We start from the raw sequence: 26,044 nt of genomic DNA, 5'->3' as shown, positions 1-26,044 counted from the left end.
GTTGCAACCTCACTCAGCATGACGTGAAATTTGTTTGAATAGATGTTCAGTGTTGACAGGAACAAGTTCCTATTGACATAAAATGTGTCACCTTCTTCTGCCCTTTGTTTAGATTCAATTTTATAAGCGGTGGGTTTTATTCTTCTTTTGTCAGTTGGGTTTTTTTTTTTTAATTTTTTCAAGGAATCAGATGGTATTCCATATGTAAATGCTTCAATCCCTGTCAGCGCCGGGCGGCTTCGCTGTGACTTGGAGAGCCAACTTTGTTGTTACCGAGCCGCCTCCTGTCCTGGAAGCCTCTCCGGGGGCTCCTGAGGCTGCCTTTCTCTTTGGCCGCTCTACAAAGGCTGTCTTTCGGAGGAAGGCAAAAGCCGTCTCGTGCTTGAGCATCAAACCGTATGAAACAGAAGTGGGTTTCTTCTTCAGCACTGAAAGGAACGACACTTCCATGTGTGCTGGGTAACAGTCCAGCATTGAGATCACCAGTTATGTTTTTCTCTTGTCATAATGTTTGTTCTTCCAATTCTTGTAAGTCCTTTCTGTTTCCATCGTTTAGAGGACTGGTCTGCTTACTTTAACCTTATTCTTGCTTTTTTTCAACTGTGGAAGAATTGAGAATCAAGTGTAAAGCCGAGAGTAAGGTTGGGGTTTTTTTGGTCATAATTTAATTGGTCATTTTTTTCTATCTGTACTTCCACAAAATCATGATCAGTGTTGGATTCTAGAAACTACCGTTGTTAAAGGATAATAATGCACATTAGATATGACCTGAGTCCAGAGTATCTCTGAAAGTTACAGTGGCCAGAAAAAACGTGTGATGATTTCATGCATGTGTCGAAGGAGAATAAACTCCTTCTACCGTTTCAAATTTGGGTAGGAGGGCTTTGGCAAGTTAACTTTGCATGGGCAAACTCTGTGCTGAAAAAGATAATGTCTACCTGTGTTTCTTTGGATTTTTGCTGGGTTAAGTATCCTTTGCATCCTGGAGTCTAGAAGAATAAAACTCGTATAAACTCTGTATCCTGTAAATGTTAAGCAATAGGCAGATAATTTGGTTAATTTTACAAGTACGTGATCTGTTGCCTAGGCTTCATCTGAATGTAATTTGAACCACTGGGACATCTGACGCTGCATAGTCTCAGTATTAGACCATGGTTTCAAAACTGCTGACGTTTGGCTATGTAGTATTTTTTAAATCACTCGTTTGTCAAACAGGGGCAGTATTTTGGAAATGGATCGACTGTAAAGCTTTATGTAGCTTGTTTTATTTTGAGCACTTTCATAGTTGTTAACTCTGGGTGTTCTCTAGTTAGTGAAGTTAAGTACATTTTTTTTTCAGTGAGGGTTTAGAGTACTGTCCTGAGTTGGTGTGTGTCGTGAACTTTTGGTGCAGTGTAACGAGACTGAGCTGCAGAGTTTACTATTTCCAATAAGCAGCAGCTAGATTATATCTTGCACACAATATTGTAACCCACTTAGTTCAGGATATTCAGTGCATGTGTTAACGGGTCGGTACTTGCTGAAAATCAGCCTTGTGAATAAATCTGGGCCTGAGTGCGCATGTGCACCCAACAACATAATATGTTTGCAGTATTTATTTGGCTGTTAAAATTAACATTGACAAATTTAATTAAACCTAATACGAGATTTTACGATAAATGATACTTTCCCTTAATCTGCTATACTGTGGGTGGAGTAGATCATGTAACTCATGAGTTGATATGAATGGAAAAGCAGAAGCAGAAAGTGAGAACAGATTTTTATTTTTGTGTAAAATAGTTGTCTTGCAGTATTGCTTATTCTTCAGTTTCTCTCAAGTAACACTAGAGGGAAATTGGACTTAAATTTGATTTTAAAAGTAAAATAGTCTGGTCTGCTCACTCCTCTTATCTCATTTGAAAATGGATTCTGTAATTGAGGAAGGAGTGAGAAGATTTTGAAGCCTGTAAAATGTACCGCAGTTTTGCAGAGGGTGTGTGGAATATACTTTTGTTACCTTGCTTTTAGTAATTCAGGTCCTTAAAGTGCATTCCACTTACTGGGTACTCTCTCATCATACAGAGTATCAGCTACTTGCTATCGAGATATTTTCAAACCAAACACTTAACATTTCTTAGTTTTATGAGACTTTTGTTTGCATTCATTTTTGCCCTTTTCATTCCTGTACCCTGTTGTAGACAGACTTGGCTCACCATACCCTCTCTGCTCTATTCATATCTTCTGCTTTGGAACCTAGAACTTGTTATTTGTAGTCGGGTTTGTAGTGCCCCAGACTAAATTTACTGACCTAAGACTGATTAAATCTGGACGTAAAATTTCTCAAGTGTAACAACACTTTTTATGAGAAGGCCTTTAGGCCTACAACTTTCATATGAAGGGTTAGCTAACTGATGTCATCTGCCAGGTTGAAAATACCTGTGCTGTGCCCCTCACAGGCTGAAGAACACATCTGACATGCTCCATGCTGACATGGAGTTAAAAAAAAAAAAAAAGCTATTGCAATTCCAGGTGTCCCTTGGACCAAATCTTGAAGATGTTTACTTGATAAATAGGGATGAAGAAAAATGCAGAGACTTTTAGTGTGTTTTTTGCCTTCACTCTTGAATAATACTGATAGACCTTGATCTGCCTGGTCCCCTGAGTCAGAGGACCATGACTGTGGGAACAGTGACTTTCCATTAGTGGACACTGAAGTTGTAAGGGACATCGTGTGTCAGTTAAATGTTCGTAACTCCATGGACCCTGAGGGGTTTCATCCCAGCGTTCTGAAGGTGCTAGTGGATGTTACAGCAGGATGTGTCTCAATCATCTTGGGAGGCTGGGGAGGTCCCTGCTGACTGGAAGGTAGACGATACTATTCCATATAATTTTTCTGGGTTTTAATAAGGCTTTTGATACTCTCCCTCTCAGCATCCTCTGGACAAGTCGTCCAGCTGTGGGATGAGCAGGCACACGGTGCGCTGGGTGAAGAACTGGCTGAGGGCTCAGAGGGTTCCAGTGAACGGGGCTACATGTGGCTGGTGACCGGCTCCCAGCGCTGTTCCTCAGGGCTCAGTTCTAGGGACAGTTCTGTTCAATATTTCCATCGGTGATCTGGAGGCAGGAGTTGAATGCACGGGTAGTAAGTTTGCTGGTGATACTAAACAGGGAGGTGCTGTTGACTCTCTCAAGGGACAAGAGGCCTTGCAGAGGGATCTGGATAGATTGGAGCATTCGGCACTCATCGGTGGCACAGAATGGCACAAGGACAGATGCCGGATTCTGCACCTGGGACAGAGTAATTCTGGGCACATTGTCTGGTAGCTCAGTATATGGTGGGGCCTCCTCTTTGGTTTCTGGCCAATTTGTGATCACTTCCAATATTCCCAGATGGCTGGGGCTCCCTATTTGAGCCTGTTGCGTGATTAATGCGATCCATTTACTCCACGTGGCATCTGTTGAGTGGTGTGTAGAGGGGACGCTCCCTTTGAACGTCCAACCCAGCACTGGCAATTGGGGAACCAGGATAAGCTGTGCTTCAGTCCCTATCACCTCTGAAGCAGCTGGAACCCCTTCATATGCTGCCAGTATCTCCTTTTCAGTTGGAGTGTAGCAATCTTCTGATCCTCTGTATCTCCAACTCCAAAACCCCAGAGGTCGACTGTGAGTCTCCCCTGATGCTCTCTGCAAGAGACTCCAGGTAGGGCCATTCTTCCCAGCTTGCCCTGTCCAAACTGGCCCGAGGGCTACTGCGTGAACTATTTCCTGCTTAATTTGTTCAAAAGCCTGTCGCTTCTCCGGGCCCCATACAAAATCATTCTTTTTCTGAGTCATTTGATAGAGAGGGCTGACAATCTGACTGTAATTTGGAATGTGCAGTCTCCAGAAATCCACAATGCCCAAGAAAGCTTGCACTTCTGTTCTGTTAGTTGGTGGGGACATAGCTGTTATTTTATTAATCACCTCCATTGGAATCTGACGACATCCATCTTGCCATTTTACTCCTAAAAACTGGATCTCTTGTGCAGGCCCCTTGACTTTTATGGCAAAACCAGCTCTCAGAAGGATTTGGATTATTTTTCTCCCCTTTCTCAAAAACTTCTTCTGCTGTATTGCCCCATGTAATGATGTCATCAATGTACTGTAAATGTTCTGGGGCTTCACCTTGTTCCAGTGCAGCATGAATCAGTTCATGGCAAGTGGTGGGACTGTGTTTCCACCCCTGTGGCAGCCAATTCCAGGTGTATTAGACACCCCTCCAGGTAAAAGCAAACTGTGGCCTGCATTCTGCTGCCAGAGGGATGGAGAAAAATGCATTGGCAATATCAATCATGGCGTACCACTTGTCGACCTTCCACTCTAGTTCATATTGCAGTTCCAACATGTCTGGCATAGCAGCACTCAGCAGTGGCGTGACTTCATTCAGGCCACGATAGTGCACTGTCAATCTCCATCCTCCGTTAGACTTTCACACTGGCCATATGGGGCTGTTAAAAGGGGAGCACATCTTGCTGATGACTCCTTGGCTTTCTAGCTGACGAATCAGTTTATGGATTGGGATTACAGTGTCTCGATTGGTGCGGTATTGCCGTCGGTGCACAGTTGTAGTGGTAGTTGGCACCCCTTGTTCTTCAACCCTCAGCAGTCCCACAACAGAAGGATCCTCTGAGAGACCAGGCAACACAGACAGCTGTTTAATTCCTTCTCTTTCCAAGGCAGCTATACCAGAAGCCCACCGATAACCTTTCGGGTCCTTAAAATACCTGTTTCTGAGATAATCTATGCCAAGAATGCATGGAGTGTCTGGGCCAGTCATAATGAGGTGTTTTTCCCACTCCTTTCCACTTAGGCTCACCCTGGCCTCCAATACAGACAGCTGACCCCCCCTGTCACTCCTGAAATACAAATGGGTTCTGCTCCTTTAAAATTTGATGGCATTGGGGTGCATTGCACACCAGTGTCCACTAGAGCCTTATACTGCTGGGGGTCAGATGTACCAGGCCATCGAATCCACACACCAGGTAAACTTGGTTGTCCCTGTCCTTCGCCTGGCTGGAGGCAGGGCCCCTCTAATGTTGGTCATAATACCTGTTAATGACAAATGGCTTAGTGTGGTGTGCATGGGTCTCAGCCTCATCTTGATAACTCGAAACGGGAGTAGCATTTCTCCTGAAAAGACGATGTTCTGTACTTGTTCTTCCTTCCAGCTCACATACCCGCTTTTCTAGGAGGTAGATAGGTTTTCCATCCCATTTTCTTCATGTCTTCTCCATGGTCATGCAGGCAATGCCACAGCTTCCCCCATGGTGTGTACCGGTTCTCTCAAGTAGAGAAACGATTGCTCCTAGTAGCCAAGATTCTGGTCTGTGCAGGTGATTTGAGTGTTCATTCTGCTTTATATTGTACAGTATACATAATGAGAGATCTTGGTAATTAGTTTCTTTGTACATAAAAGCTTGAATTTTGAAATATGAGGCTGGCAAACTAGGTTTGGGTTGGGTTGATCTGGCTTGTTGCAACCTCACTCAGCATGACGTGAAATTTGTTTGAATAGATGTTCAGTGTTGACAGGAACAAGTTCCTATTGACATAAAATGTGTCACCTTCTTCTGCCCTTTGTTTAGATTCAATTTTATAAGCGGTGGGTTTTATTCTTCTTTTGTCAGTTGGGTTTTTTTTTTTTAATTTTTTCAAGGAATCAGATGGTATTCCATATGTAAATGCTTCAATCCCTGTCAGTTTGCAGTACTTTTAAACCTGAAGCAACTGTACTATGTTCCTAAAGTATTATGAGGCTTGTGTTTCAAATCTGGTGTAAAAGGACCATGGTCAGAAATAATCAAACTACCTGATTTTGTGACGTGCTCTTGTGGCTGCTTCATGATGTAGTCGGCTCTGGAGACTTTGTAGTAAGGTAGAACTTTCCCAGACAGTACGTGGAGCTGGTTGTTTAAAAGGAACATCTAGACTGGACTTTACTGAGGTGTTACAGTTAATAACTGTTGAAGTAAATTATGATATGGAATAATTAGTTCTGCTGTTAATATTTTTCTGGATATATGTGATCTCTGTGTAGGTCCCTTCTGAATCCCGTTCACCAACTGGCAACAGAAGGAGGACATCTTTGTCCACAGATCAGAATGATGAAGGCACTTTAACACCAGACAAAGAGGTCAGTTGAGAACCGTTTTTCTATGTTTTTCAACTTTAACTTTTTAAAAAAATCTTAACTTTTGGTCCTTGATTAACTTCTTTTTGTTTCCTCAATTTCACTATTTTCTGTGCATTTATAGTTATGAATAGTCTAATTTTTAGGTTAAATAATGAAGTGTTTAAGATGAGTAAAACAGACCTTTAAGCTGTAGTGGTTGACCCCCAGAATAGGAAACCTTTTAAATCTGTCTTCAGGTCTTGAAAATCTTATCTCTGAACTGAACTCAGCAAGGTAGTGGGACCGAAGTAACATTCAGAGAGACTAACTTTTTTTTTTATGCCTCTTTTGGTTGAAAAGTTGGGGGAATCCAGTTAGCTGCCCAGGCTTCAACAGCCTAAAGGCTTGAACTGAGCCATGGTGAATGCTTCTAACCATATCATTATAAAATGTGAAAAAAAAAAAAAAAAATCCAAACAAACCAAACTGAGTCTAAATTATCAACCATAAAATATTAAAATCACTGTCAGGATGATGGGTAACCATGACTTGCATAATAGAGGAAGCACAGGAGTTAATCTGCACACCTCTTTTTCAATATTAAGTAGTGTGGCTTTTTTTCAGTGGCTTGATTTAAAAAAGAAAAACAATCCAAAAAAGCCCTGATTTAGAGAATGTGAAAATAGGCCGGTGGGGTAAAGCAGGGAACTTCTGTGGTTCTGTAAGCTTTGTCAGAGGAAGTGTTGAGTTCCCAACCAGAAAATCGAGTTGTTGAGTTTTGCTACAAAAAAGATGTGTTTTCTTGCAGTGGAACAGTTAATTTTTAATGCCATGTTTTCTTGAGGATGATCAGTTAACCTGAAATTTGTCTAAAATTCCATTATGAATGCTACAATTACACCTTGGTGGTTTGCTTCCTGCAATGATAACAGAAAGGAAAGCAAGAATACCTCATGATTTTGTTTTGTATTTTTGAAATGTCGCATTAAATTTTCTAATAAATGCTTTTTTCCTCTGCTGTTTTTATATGTGTATGTATGTGATGACTTCACTCTGACCCTGGGGAGAGGTTTTCTGTTAACTGATGCTCCATAATGTCAGCAAGCAGTGTCACCCAGATAAATTATTGAGAGTTTGCTGTTTTTTAGGTTGGGGTTTTTTGGTGTTTTTTTTTTTTTTTGTTGTTTGTTTTGTTTTGTTGGGGTTTTTTTTTTAGGAAAAACATCCAGCATTTCTGTTCTTAATGCAGAGTACTGAAGTGGCATATTGCTGCATGAGAACTATCACTGTGGCCTAGAAGGAATGAGTTGGTGCTGAGAGTTGGTGTCATCAGTGACCAATGCAAACATGAAGGTTGCCTCGCCCCCTTTTTTTATTTTAAAATTTATATATATCCATTGTAGAACGTGCTAGAGATTTGGCCAAGATGTTCAGACCTTTTAAGCAGCAAAAGCTTAGTGGAATATGAAATACTGAAGCTGTGAAACAGTGATTTTTCCTCTGTGTGACTATTTTACTTCTTTTGTCTGTCATTAACTTGGCCCTGCCTACACAAAATTTTCCTCTCTCTTTTTGGTGGGAAATAATAAAGGGAAAGACCAAGTGGTGACACTCCTCATCCCTTTTATTATACAACTACCAACTGCTTTTCAGATCAAATAGTATAACTCACACATTGAGTGAAAGGCAGAATACTTCTTATTTTTGTTTTTGAGGATGTCTGCTTTTATTCCAGATCTGAAAAATGTTTGTGAGCCCGAAGGCTCATCTTTTCTTTCAGTTTTATCAGTTGATTCAGTAAAAGATACTAGCTCTTTTCACAATTCAGGTAACATATTTAAAACATACATTTCCATATGTTGTTGAATGCTACTGATATGTCACCTGTTTGTACCAATGCTTTCTGTAGTGTTTGTCATTTCTGTGGAGAACTACATTTCATCTTGTAGCGCATTAGACTTAGGTTGCACCTGCCCTCCCCCCAGCAGGCTGTTTTTTCATATTGCTTTTCCAGACAAACTTAAGAAGCAAAGAATTCCCCATGGTACATTACAAGTTAAGTTGGAAGAACAATATGATCTAAATACAGTGGTTACACTGGAGTGATCAGAGAGGCAGAAGGAGAAATAAGATTAAGAATGGATACTGGGTACTAAAGTGACCTGAGATTTACAGCTATCCTTGGGCTTAGGGAGCTGCTATGAGGATTTCACTTGTGAGACATATCGTCTAGTTGAAAATTCAGAAAGTAGTGAAGCTACCAAGGGAACGAAAATCTTCTTTTGGTTTCTTAGGACTGGTTTTACATTAAATGGGAAATTTTACTAAAATAAATTTAAATGATCAAGACATGAAATCTCCTTCCTTCAGATATTTCTCATGAATGTTAACAGATTAATTAAAAGCAAATCAGGTTTGAAAATTCTTTGTTGGATTAGATTTTCATAAAATTCCGTTCAGCAGCAGTATTACTATGCTTAAAAAAGATGCAGATATTACGTACTATCTCTGGAAATAGATGTCCTGATTATATGAGTGCATTACATCTTTGAGGGGGCATTTTTTGCAATGTTCTCATTTGATCAGGCAGATATTTTATGTACAGGTGTCAATGACAGTGGCATTTAATGAGTTAAAGTTGGATGACAATACATTGAAAATGTTTGGTGTTTGAAGAGTATCATGCTACAGTGTTCTTGAGGTACATGAATAAATGCTAACCCTTTTGGTACTGAAAGCTAAGCAAGAATGCAGTATTTCATAGTTCTTTTGTATGTTCTCTGTGCTCCCTCTGGCCTATTATGTTTTAGTATGTCTTTAACAGATCAAATATTTAGATTTTCAGTGCTGTAATATCAAAGTTGCAAGTATTGCATATGCAAGCTTTGATTTAAAATCGGAATATTTTTAGAATAAAAACAAGTTCAGAGTGAATTACAGTTGTAAATGACAGCATTTGTCTGATCAAAGAATTATAAAATGTACAAGCAAACATTCTTGCTTTATATTCTACGATGATTTTTTTTTTTTCAAAATTCCAAAACGGTCTCAGTTTAACGTATTCCATGAATGGAGCACAGTAGATGAACTTCTTGCCCACTTTCTTCTTCAACATCTATTTTAATGGTGCTGTGGATCTCCAGAGAGAGTGTTACAGAGAAGCTCATAACTTTTGTCATGTATAAGGAAAAGGCAGAAGTCTGTCTAGTTCTGTGTTCTTCTTGCAAGTAGTCCATAAACTATGACATAGAACTTCTTCAGACAATTTACGTAGCAGATGCTTTCTGGGTTGGTCTCGGTGCCATTTTGAAACAGCCCTGAATGCTTACTTGGAGCTTCCAGTCTTTTCTCGGGAAGGATAGGGTTTGGTTTTCAAACTGTTACTGCATTGACTCTTGATGTATTTCACCTCAAATTCTGTTCAGACATATTCAGTCTAGTTCCTAAGGTTCAAAATTTTCTTTTTGTTCTGTAATACACTTATTTACATGTCAGGCTCACCTGCAGAGGATAACAAAGCTACTTTGGAGCCATGAACTGTGAGCAAACAGCTGATAGCTTGCTGTGGATGACCTATCAGTCATGCAGATCCAAATATCACTCACATCCTCATGAGTGCCATGGAAGTGGCAGCAGAGCACAATATATATAGCTCTTCCTAGAGCTAAAGATAAACTAGCCAAAGTACTTTTCAGTCTTACTTTAGTGCTGTGTTTTAAAACACATATAGCAGCTGTGTTTTAAAACTAATTGAAATGTTTTTCTAGCATGGGCTTTGTTAATGCTGCATCTTTCCTGTATTCATACACCCAATTTGCAGTACTTCTAAATAGAGGTTGCCATGCAAAGATGGTAGTGGTTCAGATATGTCTATATTTTTTTCCTTTCTGACATGCAAATTTAAAACTAAATTTTGGAGGCTGTATAACCTAGTTTGTATCTAAAACCTGGATTTTACAACTCCTGATGTGTATACCAGGATCATTAGATTGCTCATCAGAATGAAAAGCAAACCAGAAAAGAGTTGTATTTTGATTTCTGTACTACCTCTTTCTGAAAATGAAGTTCTGTACTCTTAGATTCTGGGGCTTTTTTTTAGTTGCAGAGAGAAACCTTCAACTTTCAGCTCTTCAGTTTTTTTCTATTCCCTGATCACAGTAGTGATGAGGTATAAGAGGTTGTGTTCCAAATTGCACAAATCTTCTGTAAATAAATATTTGTGTAAATCAGCAAATTACTAAATTATTCACAGCTTTTTTCTGGCATTCCGCAACTTGGACAAATAACCAAATTTATTTATTTTACTGTGGGGAAGAGGTTACTTCTCAGTAAGATTTGAAGCTCTAAATGTTTGGCCTGATAGCTGACATCTCCCAGCTCCTTGAACTAGATGAGCAAATACCGGCTTGTCTCAGGCAAATTTGTAGTTTGATCCCTTTTCCTCTGTCTTACTGTGCTTGTATACAACATAGTTAAACTGTCCACATACAATTATTAAAGCTTTTAAGCATTAGCATATTACAGATGCACAGATACCATTATGTACTTTGCTAACAAAATGTATGAATTTTCAAATTTGCTTGATATCAGAGTAATCTGAAATTTGGAACCATTGATTCTTTTGGGGTTTTTTTCTTCTGAAAGGGAATGACTGCCTTTGACAATCAAACATGTTATATGTATGTAACATTCATTCATTCACCAACTGCCATCTCCAGAGCAATGACACTTTGATCAAACTTTAATCCCTGTTAAATTCTGGGTTTTGTTTCACAGCATGTCCCTTTGATCTGGGGATTGCATGTACGTTGGCCTTTGCTCCCCACTCATCAGAATCTTGGCAGAGGAAGATTTGAGCATGGTAATTCTTCAGAAGGAGGGAGGAATAGCAAGAATAATGTTAACACAGTTGGTAAAGAACAAGTAAGGTTGCTTAATTTAGGCCAAACTTGAGGGCTACAAAAACTGTTCAGAATTTTGGAAATACAAGGTTATTTTAACAATAACTTGATGTGTATTTTGGTAATACTGAAGGAAATAAAAGTGTCATCTCGTGTCTGGCTTCATCCCCTAATTTGCCTCATTTGTAGCTTTCTTTCCAAGATAGACGTGTTTGTTGGTTAGTAAGATTTTACTTGCAAAAAAAAGGATAGGAGTTAAATATTGTGACAAAAGACCCGCAGTACCATAGCCTTAAATTGGTGCCTGAGATTAAGGGTGGTCTGGGTTAGGGAGTTCATCTACCCAGGAGCATGTTTAAAACAGAATGTTGGAAGATCTTAGCAGGATTTTTATAGCAAGCTTCAAGTGTGGTTTGATGGCATTCAGAGGATTAGAGACAGTTAAAGGATTATTTACATTTCTGCACATTCTGTGGGTTTCTACTATGCTTCAGCCCATTTGGATTCCCTGCTTGTCTGGTTTTATTGATCATGTTACTGGCATAGCACTAATGTGCTAGTGATGCATTAGACAGTATAGCACCAGATATGTTTATTGTTTCTGAAGCTACTAAGATAATTCAGAGTGTGTTTTAGGCCAGATACTGAAGTTGAAGAATCCATTGTGGAGATACTTGTATCTGTTTAATTTTGACTGGCAGGTTGCTTCTTGCCTTTTTTCCAGGCATAGGTGAATAATTTTTAGTGACTTTTAATACCCTTCCTCCCTCTAAGTTAACTACACAGCTAGTTTTAAAGCCATACTGAATAGTTAAAAAAATTTAAAAGTGCAGATAAAACCACGTGTATATATTAGAAAGTGGTAGGTAGTGTAATTACAGGACTCATTAGACAACTCTGCCTATAATTTATGTGTAAAAATGTAGCTGGTAATGAGCTGCTGGAGTAACAAAAATACTGTGAGTAAGTACGTAAGTATTTTCATTGTTGGGCACCCAACATCTGAGAACAGGATGAACTCACTAATGAGAAGATATAGCTGGTTCTGAAGTGCTAAGGAAATATCACTCTTGGAATGTGACTGAGTATATTCTGTCTTTGGTAGCTATTTGAAGTGTGAAACTTGTCTTGAGTACTGGAGACAAAATATTTTGTATTTCATTTTGGTAGTGATTACTGTTCTGCCTCAGTATTGTTGCCTTCTGCCCTTCTTCATTTGTAGGGTTGGCTCCTTCCCTTTTGTGCTTGCCTTTACTCAAGAAACAGTAGGGTGAAGCTGAGATGATGTAGTGGTGTTCTTGCATCAGGGTTCTGACTGACATCTGTGACATTCGACAATACTGTTAATCACGTTCTATTGTTTGGGGAAAGTATTAGTTGTGGTAGAGACCCTGGTGGTCTGTGTCTGCAAACTCAAGCAGTACTGCATCAGTTTATATCTCTAAGCTTTTTTCTTGCTTTTTCTCATAACTGTAACAGTTAGTAATGTAGATTGGCATATTTAGGCTGTGGATAGCTTGCATCTTCTGATCTTGCTAAAAAGGGGTTACAGACACCCCCTATCACTTGCCTACCAGCTAGTTTGAGTGAATTTTTTAAATTAACTCTTTCCATTGTTTAAAGATCTTGGTTATCTTACCTGTAAATTTGGGGGTTTGTAGTTACTGTTTTGTGAAAGAATTATTGTCTAAGCCTCCTGTTAGAACTTGGCTGCACTGACATGGTTGTGGACTTCTGGGGATGATCAACAATATAACAGTTCATGGATGCTGAACATATTGACAGTCCAAGAATTTTTTTTTTTTTATTTCGGGTGAAGAATACTAACTTGTTAGAGATTAAGTAGAAATTCTTTTTAATGCTAATTGCTTGGTATACTATGTAATGGAATTAGGATTAAGTAAAATAATGCTGTTGGTGAAATGGCACAATTTAATATTTTGAGAAGCAAATATTAGCATACCATTACTATGAAGAGATAATTTGAATCATCTGTGATTCCTGAAGTTCTTGCCAGTCCTGTCTTTAAAAGTGACTTAAGGTGAAGATAGTATATGGTGCATGTGTTGAAAATGTTCATAATATTTTGGTTACTATTTGCCGTAATCCATGTATGAAGTCGTTACAAACTGTGTTTGATCATCTTAACTGGTCTTCTCTAAACATACAAAGTAATTTCTGTCTTCAAGATTTCATAATTTTATTTGTGGTTGAGAATTTGCATGCTTCTAATTCGCAAGGCCATCAGGCTTGCTTGTAGTGCTGCTGCTGTATGTTTGTATGCTTGTGTGTACCTAGTATTTGCCATTTCTTTTTCTGGCATGTACCCTTTCCAGAAGTACATGTACAAAATGCACAGCACAGCTAAGGCTATGAGCTTGTACAGCCATTGCCACTTAACAAAGATTTGCTGGAAACACTTGTCAATTTCCCTGTTTTTGTTTTGCCTAAAAGCTCAGATGAGAAAAGAAACTTAAGTGGTTTTTACACACTTGAATAAATATACAGCAGGAACTTTAACACAGCTTACTTTTAGGAATTATATTTCTGACAGGCTGAGAGAGAGGGATTGGTGACCGGTCTGACCAAACTCAGCATGTGACCACAGTAGATGCACTAAGCAAGTGTGTCCAGACCAGGGGGAAAAGAAGATTAGGAGCAGGAGAAATGCGAGCATCTCTGTTGTCAGCAGCTTGTCTTTGTAGTATCTTAAAAGTGAGAAGTTTCACATGAATTTCTTGGACTTAGCTAGTTCTTGGCAAATCAAACTACTGTCCTGGACCAGCTTTGGTAATGCCACGACAAGGGCAGCTGAATAATAGGAGTCAGAATTAATTGTCACTGTATTTAGCAATCTGAGAAGTAAAAGTTGGGCATAAATGCTCTGCAGATACAGTGTCTATAAAGACAGTTCACAGTTTTGTAGTGTTTGGTTTTGGTTCTTTTTTGACTGTGAAACTAAGCTGCTTTCCTTCTGCAGCTCTAGAAGGTCTTCTGACATAACTAGCAGGATTCTCCAGCAATGGAGATTTGTACAAAGGGGGTATGTGTGTATTTGTGTATGTATATAATATAGTGAATCAAACAGGAGGCAGTAAAAGCACATTCTTTCTGCATTGTTTTCTGCCGGATTGGTAATTTAGGTCTCAGTTACACAGGTTTTTCAGTAATTTGGGTTTTTCAGCGTAGATATATTAGAAAAAAAGACATAGGGAATCAGTACTGACATTCAGAGACTATTGTGTATGGCTGACACTGAACATTAAGCAGTTATACATTGTCTGAAAGGGTTTTGTGGACACAAATTGCAAGTCATGTAGCATTCCAGATCTTACACATGAAGATATTTTTCCTCTCTGAGTTTATGTACTGGAGTTAGTGTAATGTTCACCAAAAAAAAAAAAAAAAAAAAAAAAAAAAAAAAAAAAAAAAAAAAATCAAACTCGAACTTACATTGTAATAGATTTCCTAAAAATACTATTTAGTAACTTGAAATAAAACAATGGTTCTGAAATAATGGGAAAGAAAAACCATGTTGTGATTTAGTTCAGTCTGCAGACAGCACAGTTCTGAAATCTCAGACAATAAGAAATTTGAACCTTGAACTTTTGTGTGTGAGTAAACTCATTAGAAATAATGTTTGAAATCTGTTGCATCATCTTAACAGCATTAGGTTGCTTTATATTATATGTACATGTCCAGTTTGAATTCAAATTCTAGTCTGCATGTGTTTTGTCTCTAGGAATTTAATTCTCTTCTTTCATACTAACTTGATAAAATGGTTAATTAACTTGTGTTTTTACAAAATAATCTGCTAGCAGTTTGAAAAATTTTGCAAGGAAGTTCTTTTTTGATGTAGTTAGAATTCTAGTGTGTAAGAACAGTAGAAGATAGTAAAAAGCATGCAATTTGTTTATAGCTAAAAAACCCATAGAATTTTTAGACTAGTGAGTGTTTCACACATAACTGAGAGCGAAGAAGACTCAGTGGTATCTGAAGATAAGTCATCTGCAGAAAAAATTACACTATCAGTGCCTGAAATATTGTCTTTATCTTTGCCTAAACTAAGGTCTTTTTTAAAATTGTGTGTTTCTTTACTTCTAAATGATCAAAACTGTATTTTGGCTGTTCTGAAATGATCTAATGCATATTTTCTGGTTATGTCCTGCCTTTATCAATCTCTGTTGTCTCATAAACTACTGTATTGTTTTAGAATGTTTTTAATAGTGTAGGAAAATTGAGTAAAATCATGCAACATTCTTTACCTTACTTCTTGATTGATTTTCCTGCTTTTTGCATTGAATGACAGCTGCTAGCCGGGATGATAGCAGAACCTGCTTTTCTCTCTGAGTATACTATCTTTGCTTTGGATCCCACCAAACAACCTAAGCCACAGAGTGACGGTGTGGTGAGTCCTCCCACCCCCCTTAGTGATGCCTTTAGCAAGGGGAGGAGCGTACTGTACTAGAAGGCAAACCTAGTGTTGCTTGTGGCTTGTTCTCCCAGAGGCATCTATCTTAACTACCCTGTTGCTAACCCTGCACTAAATTTCACGGAGGTAGTACCTGATAGCTCCTGGCTGGTGTGCTGTACGGTGTGAATTTACTGTAACATAAAAAAATTAACATGTTTTCTGTTATACAGGTAACCATACTCTACACAACTTTTAAATAATTGCTGCACAAGTTTGTGCGTTTGTTGCTTAGAATTCATTAATGCCATTGAAAGTCTTCCTCTTAATTTTTCTGTATGTCTGTATATATTTCAAGATAAATGGACATTGAGATTGTTTTAGTCTAAAAATTATGTACTTTTTGCTGTGTACAGTGAAAGTCTCACAATGTCATGTACTACTAATGGTAGCAGGAAATAATTATCTTATATAGACACTGAAATTCAGCTACATCTAGTTGGTAACCTGGCAGCTATTACTGTGAGGATAAATAATCCTTTATTAAAAATCTAATCATTAAATAATTAGAGAAGCTCAGTGAGAAGCAAACAAGGAATGGAAAAAAAAAAAAAAAGCAGGCATAGGGAGGAAAGCAGGCTTCTAGTTTGACATACGTGCCTACAAAAATGTATTCTTATTATTGTCACAGGACTGGGATGGCATCTTCCAAATGCTTCAGAGGCATGCACTCCTGAGTCCAGTGATTCAAAACACAGTGTTTTTTAGAATCCCAGCTCATCCTCATGCTTCATGAATACTTTGCTTTCTAGTTTAGCAAGTGCTTTTTTGCTGCTCGTGAAGAGGCTGAAAATGAGAAGTCACTGAACGATGTAACAAGATAGAAATTAGATAAGCAGATGGACTTAGCACAACACGCCCATGTTGTGTTGGACTTGCCTCTTTCAGGCTAAGCAAGATTGAACTGAAACAGTGATTAAAAAGATCATCTGTGGAAAGTCTTCCTTTGTTGTAAAGGCTTATGCTTGTTTAGAGCATGCCCTTAGAGTACAGATTCATTACTAGCTCAGTCATGTTGTTCACAAGATTGAGCTTTTGGATGGGGAGCAAAGAGGATATTCAGGCTGTGCCGACATCTGTAGTTACTAGATGTTTGGGGTTTTTTTTTCCAGTTCTAGGGATTTTGACCATATTCCAGGTCCAGTGATCACTACTTAAAATCTCACTGCAAATGTATTTAAGCTTTTTTAAACTTACAATTTACAGTCAACAGTTTTGGGCTATCTTCAAATAACTTACAGAATATCCCTAGTACAGTTGCATTTAAAAATCCGTATTGTTCTGAATGCTCAAATGTTGTCTTTGTATTATCTTTTAGTATATACTTCAGTGGTAGGAATCACTGACTTGCGTATTTATGTACAAGACTGCATACATAGTGAGTAATTATAATGTAAGAATTACTGTGTTACCAACGTGTATTAATGATACATTACCTGTAGAACTGGTACAGCTCTAGAACTGTACTCTAGAAGGCTCTAGAGCTGTACTTTCATGGTAATAATTCGGGGGGAGAAAACAGTGATTTAGTTTATAGGGAAGAGGAGGGCTGATTATATACAAGCATATATTTAAAACCCCATTACATACATTTGGCAAGCTTGGGTAAACTAAAGATGCAGGAGAAGGAAAGTTTCATCAGCACACACAAATGCATATTAATTCTGCAAAAACAGACCAGTATTTTAACTGTGTGTGTGCAAATGATGTGTGATCCAAGAGTGGCATCATAGAGAAATTACAGTAGTTGTGGATTTTTTTGTATAAATGAAGTGAGTATAAACTCCTTGCTAAGATGTATGGGTTTTGTTGCATGAAAAAATAATTCAAATATTCTTGGATGGACAGGTTTTTTTAAAGCAAAATTAAAGGAAAATGAAGGAAGAAAATGTGAACTAAGCTCTCATTCCTTCCTTGATAATCTCCTCAGCTTTGGAATACCTGAGGAGGGAGAAGAGTAAAATGTTTTTAAATGGAAACATTAAGCTTCCATTCTTTAGGCTTATGGAACCTATTTATACCTTTGAGAAATAAATAAAATTAGTTTGCATGTCAGAAATAGAGAAGTAAGGAAGCACAAGTGTCACTAGAATGCTCTAATGTGCTCCAGTTAAAATTAAGGTCTGGTTTATACATCTTAGTAACAAAAAGCAGCCTTTTGAGTAGAGATTCTAAGTGTAGCTCTCATTGAGTAGAGGAGATACAGTTACGTATGTTCTGTGGGTTTGTGGAGGAAAGACTTCTGCTGGTTTCCAAAAACCCTGATGTAACCCTGTTGGTTTTAAGACTTTCAAAGTGCCAGCCTGTGCTCTGTGATTCTAGTTTTGCTGAAACATCTGTCTCTTAAAGGCTAATGAAAGGCTTGGGCTTTTAAGCTCTTCAAAGCTGCTTGAATCTGTACTTCTATATAGCAACTTCCATTCATGCTTACCTTTCACTGTGTGGACAGCAGAATATGACCCTTTGCACTCGAGCAAAGTGACTTAGAACTGCAGCTTCTAGATACACTGGTAATCTTTCATATAAAAGCTGAACCACCACAGGTATCCCTTTTATGATATATGTCAATAGAAACTATAATCCCAAATGCAGGTTCTACTTTTGTTTGCACAGATTGAATACAAAAATGTTGTCACAATTAATAGGAAAATTTTAAAAGTGGTGACATGAGTTTTAGTTTTGAAATGGCTTTTTTAAAGGATCTTCATAGATCCTTAAATGACAGCTTTTTAAGGATCTTCATGAGAAGAACAGCATCCATGGTTTTTATATTCATAAACACCTTCATAGATTTAATAAATCTACTTAATCTGGTGTTTTAAAACTAGATCTTAAATTTTATTAAATTATTCTTGTCAATTAGATTTACAAACACTTTGTGGTTTCTTTTAATTATTTTTATGGTATCGGAATATGTGATTTTTGAAAGAAGTGTTTGTTGTTAGTCCATAGTTCTTGGTAAAGTATTGGTCTTCCTCTGTCAGTCCAGTAGTAGCAGAGAAGATGCTTTGGAAATGATAAAGCAGAAGATAGATAAGCTTATTATTAGCTTTCCAGTTCGGAAGTGAAAAAGAACAGGGAATGGAGATGAGAATAAAAGGTAGGAGTGCTTTAGTTTAAAACCCAGGCAGAGCAGTTTATCCACTAGGAATAAATCGGTTGCAACAAGACAGTGCTCTGAAGCAGAACACAGGTTTTGTTCAGGCCAGGTGAAGTGCAGTTTCAAAATCCAAACAGACTTCTTGTACGGCTGGTTTTTGCTCACTTTGCTCTGTCTGAACCTGGGTGACTGCTCAATTCGCTGCCTTCCTTAACTGTCTGGATGTCTTTCTCTTCTCTGTTATTTTTGGACGTCCTTAAGTTTGCTCCCTGTCAAACATTTCTGAGGCCCTTTTACACTGAATCATTCCTCTTCTACATTTACGTTTCTGTTTATCTGCGTATCCACAGAGCAGAAGCTGTGGGTGTAATCATGTAGCAGATACATGGATGGTTATGAGAAGTATACAGCTGAAATATCAACCTTAGATTTTACAGCTTGCATGTAACTATCAGGGTGCATCTTGATTAAAAATTAAAAGTTACGCTGCTTTTGGCTTCTGAATTCCTCCTACTATGTTCAATATATCTCTGTGCTTTGCTTCTCTTGGAAAAAATTCATATCCAAGATGGTTTCTAGCATGTTTTGCTAGTTCAGTTTGACCTGGTTTAGATATCAGAAAACCATCTGGTTTTGTCCAGGTTAGAAAATACCTGAACACAGGGCATAGGAAAAGCAGGATAGACAGATTAGAAACAGAATGTGTGAACTCTAAAAAAACCAAAAAACAAAAACCCCACAAACCCAAAACCACCAAAAGCATTGTTTTCTGTTGTGTTGTGCGTGGGGTGTTTTGTTTGTTTGAAAGTGCAGGGGAATGTGTGAAGTTTTGCACAGGATAATTTTTCTGAAAGTTTAATTTTCTTCCTGTGCTTGTTTGGAGTCTTAAACAGTCTGTTACTGCAGCAGGCGGAGGAAGCAAGCAGCAGATTCAATGTGAATGATAGAGCAAGCTTCAACTTTATTGAAAGAAATCACACCTTATATAAGCACTCTACAATACACTACTTGTAACTCTATTGGATACATTTAAGAAACTATATTATAATATCTCAGCCATTGGGTACATCTAAAAAGTCACATTATAATACACCAACCCCTTGTGGCATTTCTGGTATGCATAAACATCTTTCTTGCTGTGAACCTGCTTCTCTCCCAGGGCTGCTTTCCTCTGACCCCCAAGGTCAAAATACGCCCCAACTTATCTCTGTGTTCTCACAACAGTCCTCGCTAGCACAACTGAGCCCTGGATCTCCATCCTTGTTTACATAACTGTACCCTGGGTTCTTTCCTTTGTTTACCTCAGGTGGCTGGGACCGACTTCTGCAGGGAGCTATGGCCGACCAGCTCCTGCAGGGAGCTATGGCCTTGCTCTCTGCAAGCCGTTCTCCAACATGTTACCAGCACTTTTTTTTCAGGTAGCTTCTACCCCCCAAAATGTACTTGATCAGAGAAAGATGGTGGGATTCCACTGTTACTTATGTTGGCTGGAAGCAACACTGGTCATCAATTAGATATTTTCCTGCTATCATCTTGTCTTCTTAGTGTTTCTTTGATTTGTGCATAAATGTTACATACCTAATAGTGATGAATAATTTAATGGGAGATGTCAGCATTGGCAGATGTCTCATACTAATCTGTGCACACGTAGCTGCTTTGTAGTTCCGTATATTGCAGCAATCTGTTTTGAATTTAACAAACTAGCTTGTTTGCATGAAGACATCTTAATAAACATTCAGAAGAAAGTACTAAAAACATAAGCAAGGAAGAAGCACACATGCTATTTGTAGGAATTGAGTGAATTGTAGTACTTGCAGTATGTTCCTTCTAACAGTTGTTTTCTCTCCTGTAGAATTTAACTAAACAACCACTTCCCAGATCCACAGAAAACAATGGAAGTGGACAAGCCTCCACACAGGTATGGGGATGACAAGGGGGATTTGTTTCCTTCTTCACCGCTGTGTTGTCTTTGTGATCTGTTGGTGTAAGTGCCCAATCTGTACCTTCATTGCGGAGCAGGGATGCCCAGTAGGCAGCCTGTCAGGATACCAGGGTGTTTTGTTTGTGTGTAATCCCATTAGCTGGTACTCAGGGTTGGCACTGCTGCGTGGAGCTTTTTTGCCGGGACAGGTTAGCGGTATGTGATGGCGTGCTGCAGGCTGCTTGTGTTGAGGTGCGTCTCACTGCTCATGGAGGCCGCCAGCACAGGGCATATGGCGTGGCCTGAAAGCAAATTTCTAGCTGAAGGAAAAGAGCTGACAGGCTTCAAAGAATTTGTCACTAGTGGTAAAGGTGAGGGTCATTCTTTAATGTGTCTCAGAAACTGTTTAGCTTGCTGGAGTGGAATTAGCAGTGACTCCTAGTCCGTGCGTCCCAACATGTGGTTGTGAGGGCAACATTGTGCAGTAACGCTTTCAGATCCCTTGTGTAGCAGTGGCAGCGTATGGTACCATAGCACAGAGCCTTTTGTTTTAGAACAGCGTGAGTACTTCAGCCGCATGAATCAATAATTGCATTTTATGTAAAAATCGTAAAGCCATTTAAAATAAAATAAGAAAAGGACTGTTTAAGATGGCATGCTAGAATGAACTTGTACACAGGATTTTACAATAAATTTCTTCTCTTAATCGTCGGAAAATATTTTTGTGTCTTTGAGATAAGTACAGTCTTCTGATTAATACATCAAGAATTGAGTCACAATATTTTTAAAAAAAATTTGGGACAACAGTAAATGCAACTCTTTTAATTACATGTTCTTCACTTTTTAAGGGGATTACACAGAAATACATTATTTTAGAACTTTTAAATCAGAGTGTACCTTATTGGATTTAATTGCTACCTGAAATTGCCCACATGTGGTAGTTGCATGCTTGATTTTTCAGCAGAAGACGATTATTCTAAGTGAGTGGTAGCTCTTTGGTGTCATGCAGGTGTTAGGCAACAGTCGTTCCTTTGCCCAGGTCAGGTGTCTGTTTCATGGTCTTCAGTATGTGTGCTGCCTAAAAGCAGTGCAAAAGTAATTATTTGCTTTGAATTTTTGCAGCTGAGTGACACTCAGTCTTTGGCTCAGAGGCTGCAGCTCCGAGTTCCCTCCATGGAGTCTTTGTTTCGAAGCCCGTTAAAAGAGTCCCTGTTCCGCTCTTCTTCTAAGGAGTCCCTGGTACGAACTTATTCAAGAGACTCATTGAATCAACTGGACTTGGACGCAGCTGGTCCCACATTTGATCCACCTTCTGACATTGAAAGTGAAACAGAAGAGCCTCTGGGAAACATGGACAGCCTCAGTAAAGAGCAGATGCTACAGCGACTGCACAAAATGGACCGCCGTTTGGGCTACTATAATGAAAAATACTCAGAGGTAGGCAGTGTTGTGAGTGACTTAGGTGGGTGGAGAGGGGAAAAAGATGAGGCCAACAGATACTGCAGTCAGAAGTGGCTAATCCTTTTGTTTCCCTGTCTGGAGCAAATCGATGGACTTAGAGCTAACCTGGAAGTTAAGTTGTTATTGCATGTCTGGTTGTATTTGGTTTAGATAGGTCAGATGCTTTTCTGTTAATGAAAAGGATTTCCCTGGTTTTTCTCTTGTTTGTAAATAATTCCATGTTGTCAGCAATAGAGGTTAATTAGTGGTTCCTTATACCAAGTAGGCCTATGAAGGTTTCTGCTGAAAGCCTGTAGCAAGGGGTGGAGTTGAGCACAGAGGTGAGCAGGGCTCGTACTCGCATGACATCAAATGGACTTTTCTTCTGGAACTTGTTGTTGAAGTGCACCATGTCTGTTTTGTGCAGATGCAATAGGCAGGCGTTTTGTTTCAGATAGGGAGGTTCTATTGCCCATAACTTCCAGGTATTCCCTGAAAGCAGTTAATTCAAGGACTATTTCTTTTGCTATTTTAATGAAAACCAATGCTGTAAGTACTTTTGCTACTAATTTTTTAAATTGTTGGGAAAAGTAAAGATTTCAACGTGGTATTGTTGGATTTTGGTTTTTGGAAGTCTGTGTATTGTATTTAAATCTGGACATTTGCACTGGCTTTTACAGTTCAAGTGTTTACTGCCCTCAGGTACAAAAATACCTGTGCAGCCCTTTGGCTGTCAGTGTCAAAATCCTTGGAATCTAAAATATGTGTACAGCAATTACAGTATTCAACATATGGCTGAAGAAACAGTTATCTCCATTAATTCAGTAATTGATGTCTCCTATTAATTCTTTCATTGTTTTCCAGCTCGTGTTAGGAGACAAATTTTTTTAAAAGTTTATCTAAACAGTGTTGCCACTGATTGCGAATTCAGTTTGTAGGTTGGTTTTGGTGGATTTTGTTGGGTTTTCTTAGCACAGTCTGTCTAGGAACTCTTTAATTTTCTCTATCAAAAAGGCTTGTGGGTTTTTTTTTTTCAGTTGTTGTGAGTTTCTTAGGTCGGTTGGAAGGAATTGTTTTGCCAGAGCTCTGAAGAATGTAGTTTCAATTTATAATGAGTATTTAAGATGTAAATGCTTTTTCTCAATTCAAGTAGGATAAAAAGTTAGCATCTCAAAAATATGGGAAGGGAAACCATCCATAGAAGGTTTAGTTTTCTTTTAAAGATAAAATAAGTATGAATTTGAAATTAGAAGTAGTTTTGAACTCTGAAAAATCTCTATTTTAAATAGGAATTTGAAGAAATCTTTTGACTTAAAGATTTCTCAGCTTGGTGTTTTGGCTTTGTTTTCCTTTAAATTTCCAGCAATTTGTAAAGAGCATATTCTCGTTCCAAGAGCCGTTATGCTACTTAAGCTTTGGACAGCTTAGGCAATTGTGATCAAATTTTTAATTAAACTAAATTGTGCAGTTACTCCTTAAGTCCTTTTGTCGGCTTATAATGAGAAATGTTGTCCGCTTCCCGTCTTCCTTTGCCTGCTGGGTATATGCAGAGCACATGGAATGAAAACATTTGTTATTACACAGAGTTGTTTTTCTAGAGTTGTAAGGGTATTTTTTAACGTACACTGACTGTAAAATTAATTTCACTGCAGCTGTCTTGGATGTGAACCCTTACAGATGTACACCCCTGTAGGGTAGCTGTGTGGGATGTAACTTTCTCATGCGATTGGGTTTTGACAGCCTGTGTTGAAGCATGGATCTTCTTGGAGTTCTTTTCAGTGAAGGAAGAGAGTGCAAGAATGCTGAATGATCTTAATGTTTTGACATGTAGGCTTCATTTTTTTAAGACATTGGAGATATTTTCTAAATGGAAGAAGGAAACATTGATTAAATTTAAGTATGTTTGTGTCAGAAGAGCTTTCTCAAATGAAGATAAGAGTTTGAAAATGCAGATAGAGATAAAACTAAGCAATTTATCTTGATAGTATAAGTGCATGCATTATCATCGTTATACCTGATTTCTGTTTTTTAGCTAGTGTCTGCTTATCAAGTTATCCAGCGGGAGAAGCAGCAGCTACAGGTAAGCATTACTTTTTATCCTCTTAGAATGTGTAGTGCAAATAGAGATTTAATTCTCAGTGCATTGTGTGTGTGTTTACACAATACGTTGTGTATGTATATGTGTGTGTGCGTAACAGAAGACTCTTTAGCTGTGATTTCTGAGGAATAAACTAATACTGGTTTGTCAAAGTAACGTTGAAGCTATTGTGATCCAGCCTTTTGTTATTGCATCAGCTGAGTTCATGCAATTGCCAACCCACAGTTGGCAGTTTATGATAAAACACATTGAGCTTGACTTGAAAGAAAAATACAAGTCTTTAATTCTTCTGATGAAGCAGAATTCTGTGGATTTATTTATGCTTTATATATAAAGTTACATTTCATATACCTGATGTTTATTCTTTCTTTTTCTAAGGACATTCTGAGTCAAACTCAGGATAAAGCATTCCGCAGAATTGGAGAACTGAGAGAGGTAATTTACTTTATTGATTGAATATTTATACCACACATACATAGGCTCTTTCTCTTCCTAGCTTTTTTTGTTCACTTTACAAAATATTTTTTTTCGTGCAGCAGGGTTTTTTACCGCCTGTGTTTATTTGTTTATGTGGGGTTGTTTCTCTAATTTTTTTCCCATTCAGCAGCTTATTGTCATCCTCTCAAGATAGAGCAGTTCATCGTACTGACTGAACTGCGTTTCTGTTCATTGGGAAATAGGTAGAAATGTGTGTGGTTGTTAGAGTATTGTTGGGTCCAGCAGTAGATGTCCCTGTGCAACTTGTTGCTCTTCTATTAAGTATTAAGAAATGCTAATGTTAGGCAAATACAAGTAAGAGACACTTTTAAATAAAAATTTTAATGACAGCCAGTAGAAAAAAAGGATAGACTTTTAAAAACTGCTCTCTTGAACTCCATTATAATATCCTCATTGCTTTTATGGATTTATAGCATAGTTTATTTTCATCATGAAATCAGGTGGGTTGTGTTATGATTGTTGTCTGCTTAGGTTATAGTGAAATGAGGAGGAGAAGCTCTAATGTGTAGGGTATTGATAATAAACCTGCTGAGTTTAATTAAAAGACACGTAATTGGGGAGAACAAATGAAAAGGGCAAGTTCACAAAATCCATATTGTGAAGCTTTGGTGAAGCAGGGTGCGAAACGGAAGCGTTTTCACTGCCCCAAGAGCCAGTGCAGCATCGGTTCAGAGATGGGTGCCTGAGGGCCCCTCTGTCCATGCTCTGACCTGACTTGGCAGCTGGGTACCAGCTGGCTCAAAGCCAGGGGCTTTCTCTGTGGCTGCACCCGTGTTTTGGCGTGTGCTGTGCCGAGCAGGCAGCGCTGCTGTGGAGGGTGCAGGGCCGTGGTGAGGTCCCACCTGTGCCTGAAGGCAGGCTAGCTCCAGGCAGTCAGGCGTCTCTCACCCACGAACGAGGGCCGGGGTCTGGCCCTTGAGGCTGAGGGATGTGACAGCATCCGGACACGCACGTACCCAAGGCTCCTGCTCACCCGCAAGGGGCTGCCCCGGTGCAACATGATTTCAGAGGAGGTCACTGACAAATTGTAGAGCTTCTTCTTGAGCTGTGCAGGCTGTGATCTAGGTAATCAGGCTGTGAATTGTGTAAGCCATGGGGATAGCATTCTGGTTCAGATCTGTGCTGTTTCTGCCCCAGCAGCTGCAAACAGGGGGCCAGAGTGCTGAGCGTGTGGTGCTCAGCTGAGCTGGAGCCTGTGCCTGGGCTGTTGCTCTGTCCTAAGCTAAGCTGTCGGCCCATAGGAGGGGAAAACCCACAGCATTACTGACAGAAGTGGCTTGCCAGTGGCTTTTTTTCCAGTTGAGTACAAGGTCAAAAGAAAGAAGCTCATTCTGTGTTCAGTCTCTATCCGCATGCTCCAATAGGTTTGGTTTTCCAGCTTAGTGGTACTTGGTAAAGTTTGGAAGGCATGCATATAGACCAGAGTTAAAGCTTTTCATTAAGAAGAAGGGTTGAACATGTGCCTGCTTACTTTTCACATTTTCT

The 26,044-nt window shown here is 38.8% G+C and overlaps 1 protein-coding gene across 1 annotated transcript in view; it reads left to right on the top strand.

Annotated features, from left to right (window-relative positions):
- Positions 1–6,037: 6,037 nt before the first annotated feature.
- GOLGA4 (golgin A4) overlaps positions 6,038–26,044 on the top strand; it is a 43,761-nt gene continuing 23,754 nt past the window's right edge. The window contains exons 1-6 of the mRNA XM_026843975.1: positions 6,038–6,151; positions 15,341–15,439; positions 20,455–20,520; positions 21,646–21,960; positions 23,996–24,043; positions 24,440–24,496. Of these exons, the coding sequence (XP_026699776.1) occupies positions 15,353–15,439; positions 20,455–20,520; positions 21,646–21,960; positions 23,996–24,043; positions 24,440–24,496 (573 nt within the window). The 5' untranslated portion in view covers positions 6,038–6,151; positions 15,341–15,352. The remainder of the gene's footprint in view (positions 6,152–15,340; positions 15,440–20,454; positions 20,521–21,645; positions 21,961–23,995; positions 24,044–24,439; positions 24,497–26,044) is intronic.

This window comes from Athene cunicularia (assembly GCF_003259725.1).
Source record: "Athene cunicularia isolate RWA chromosome 2 unlocalized genomic scaffold, athCun1 chr2_part2, whole genome shotgun sequence".
Classification (NCBI taxonomy): Eukaryota; Metazoa; Chordata; class Aves; order Strigiformes; family Strigidae; genus Athene; species Athene cunicularia.
The sequence above is the reverse complement of the archived record's forward strand: the minus strand, read 5'-3'. Positions and strand labels throughout refer to the sequence as shown.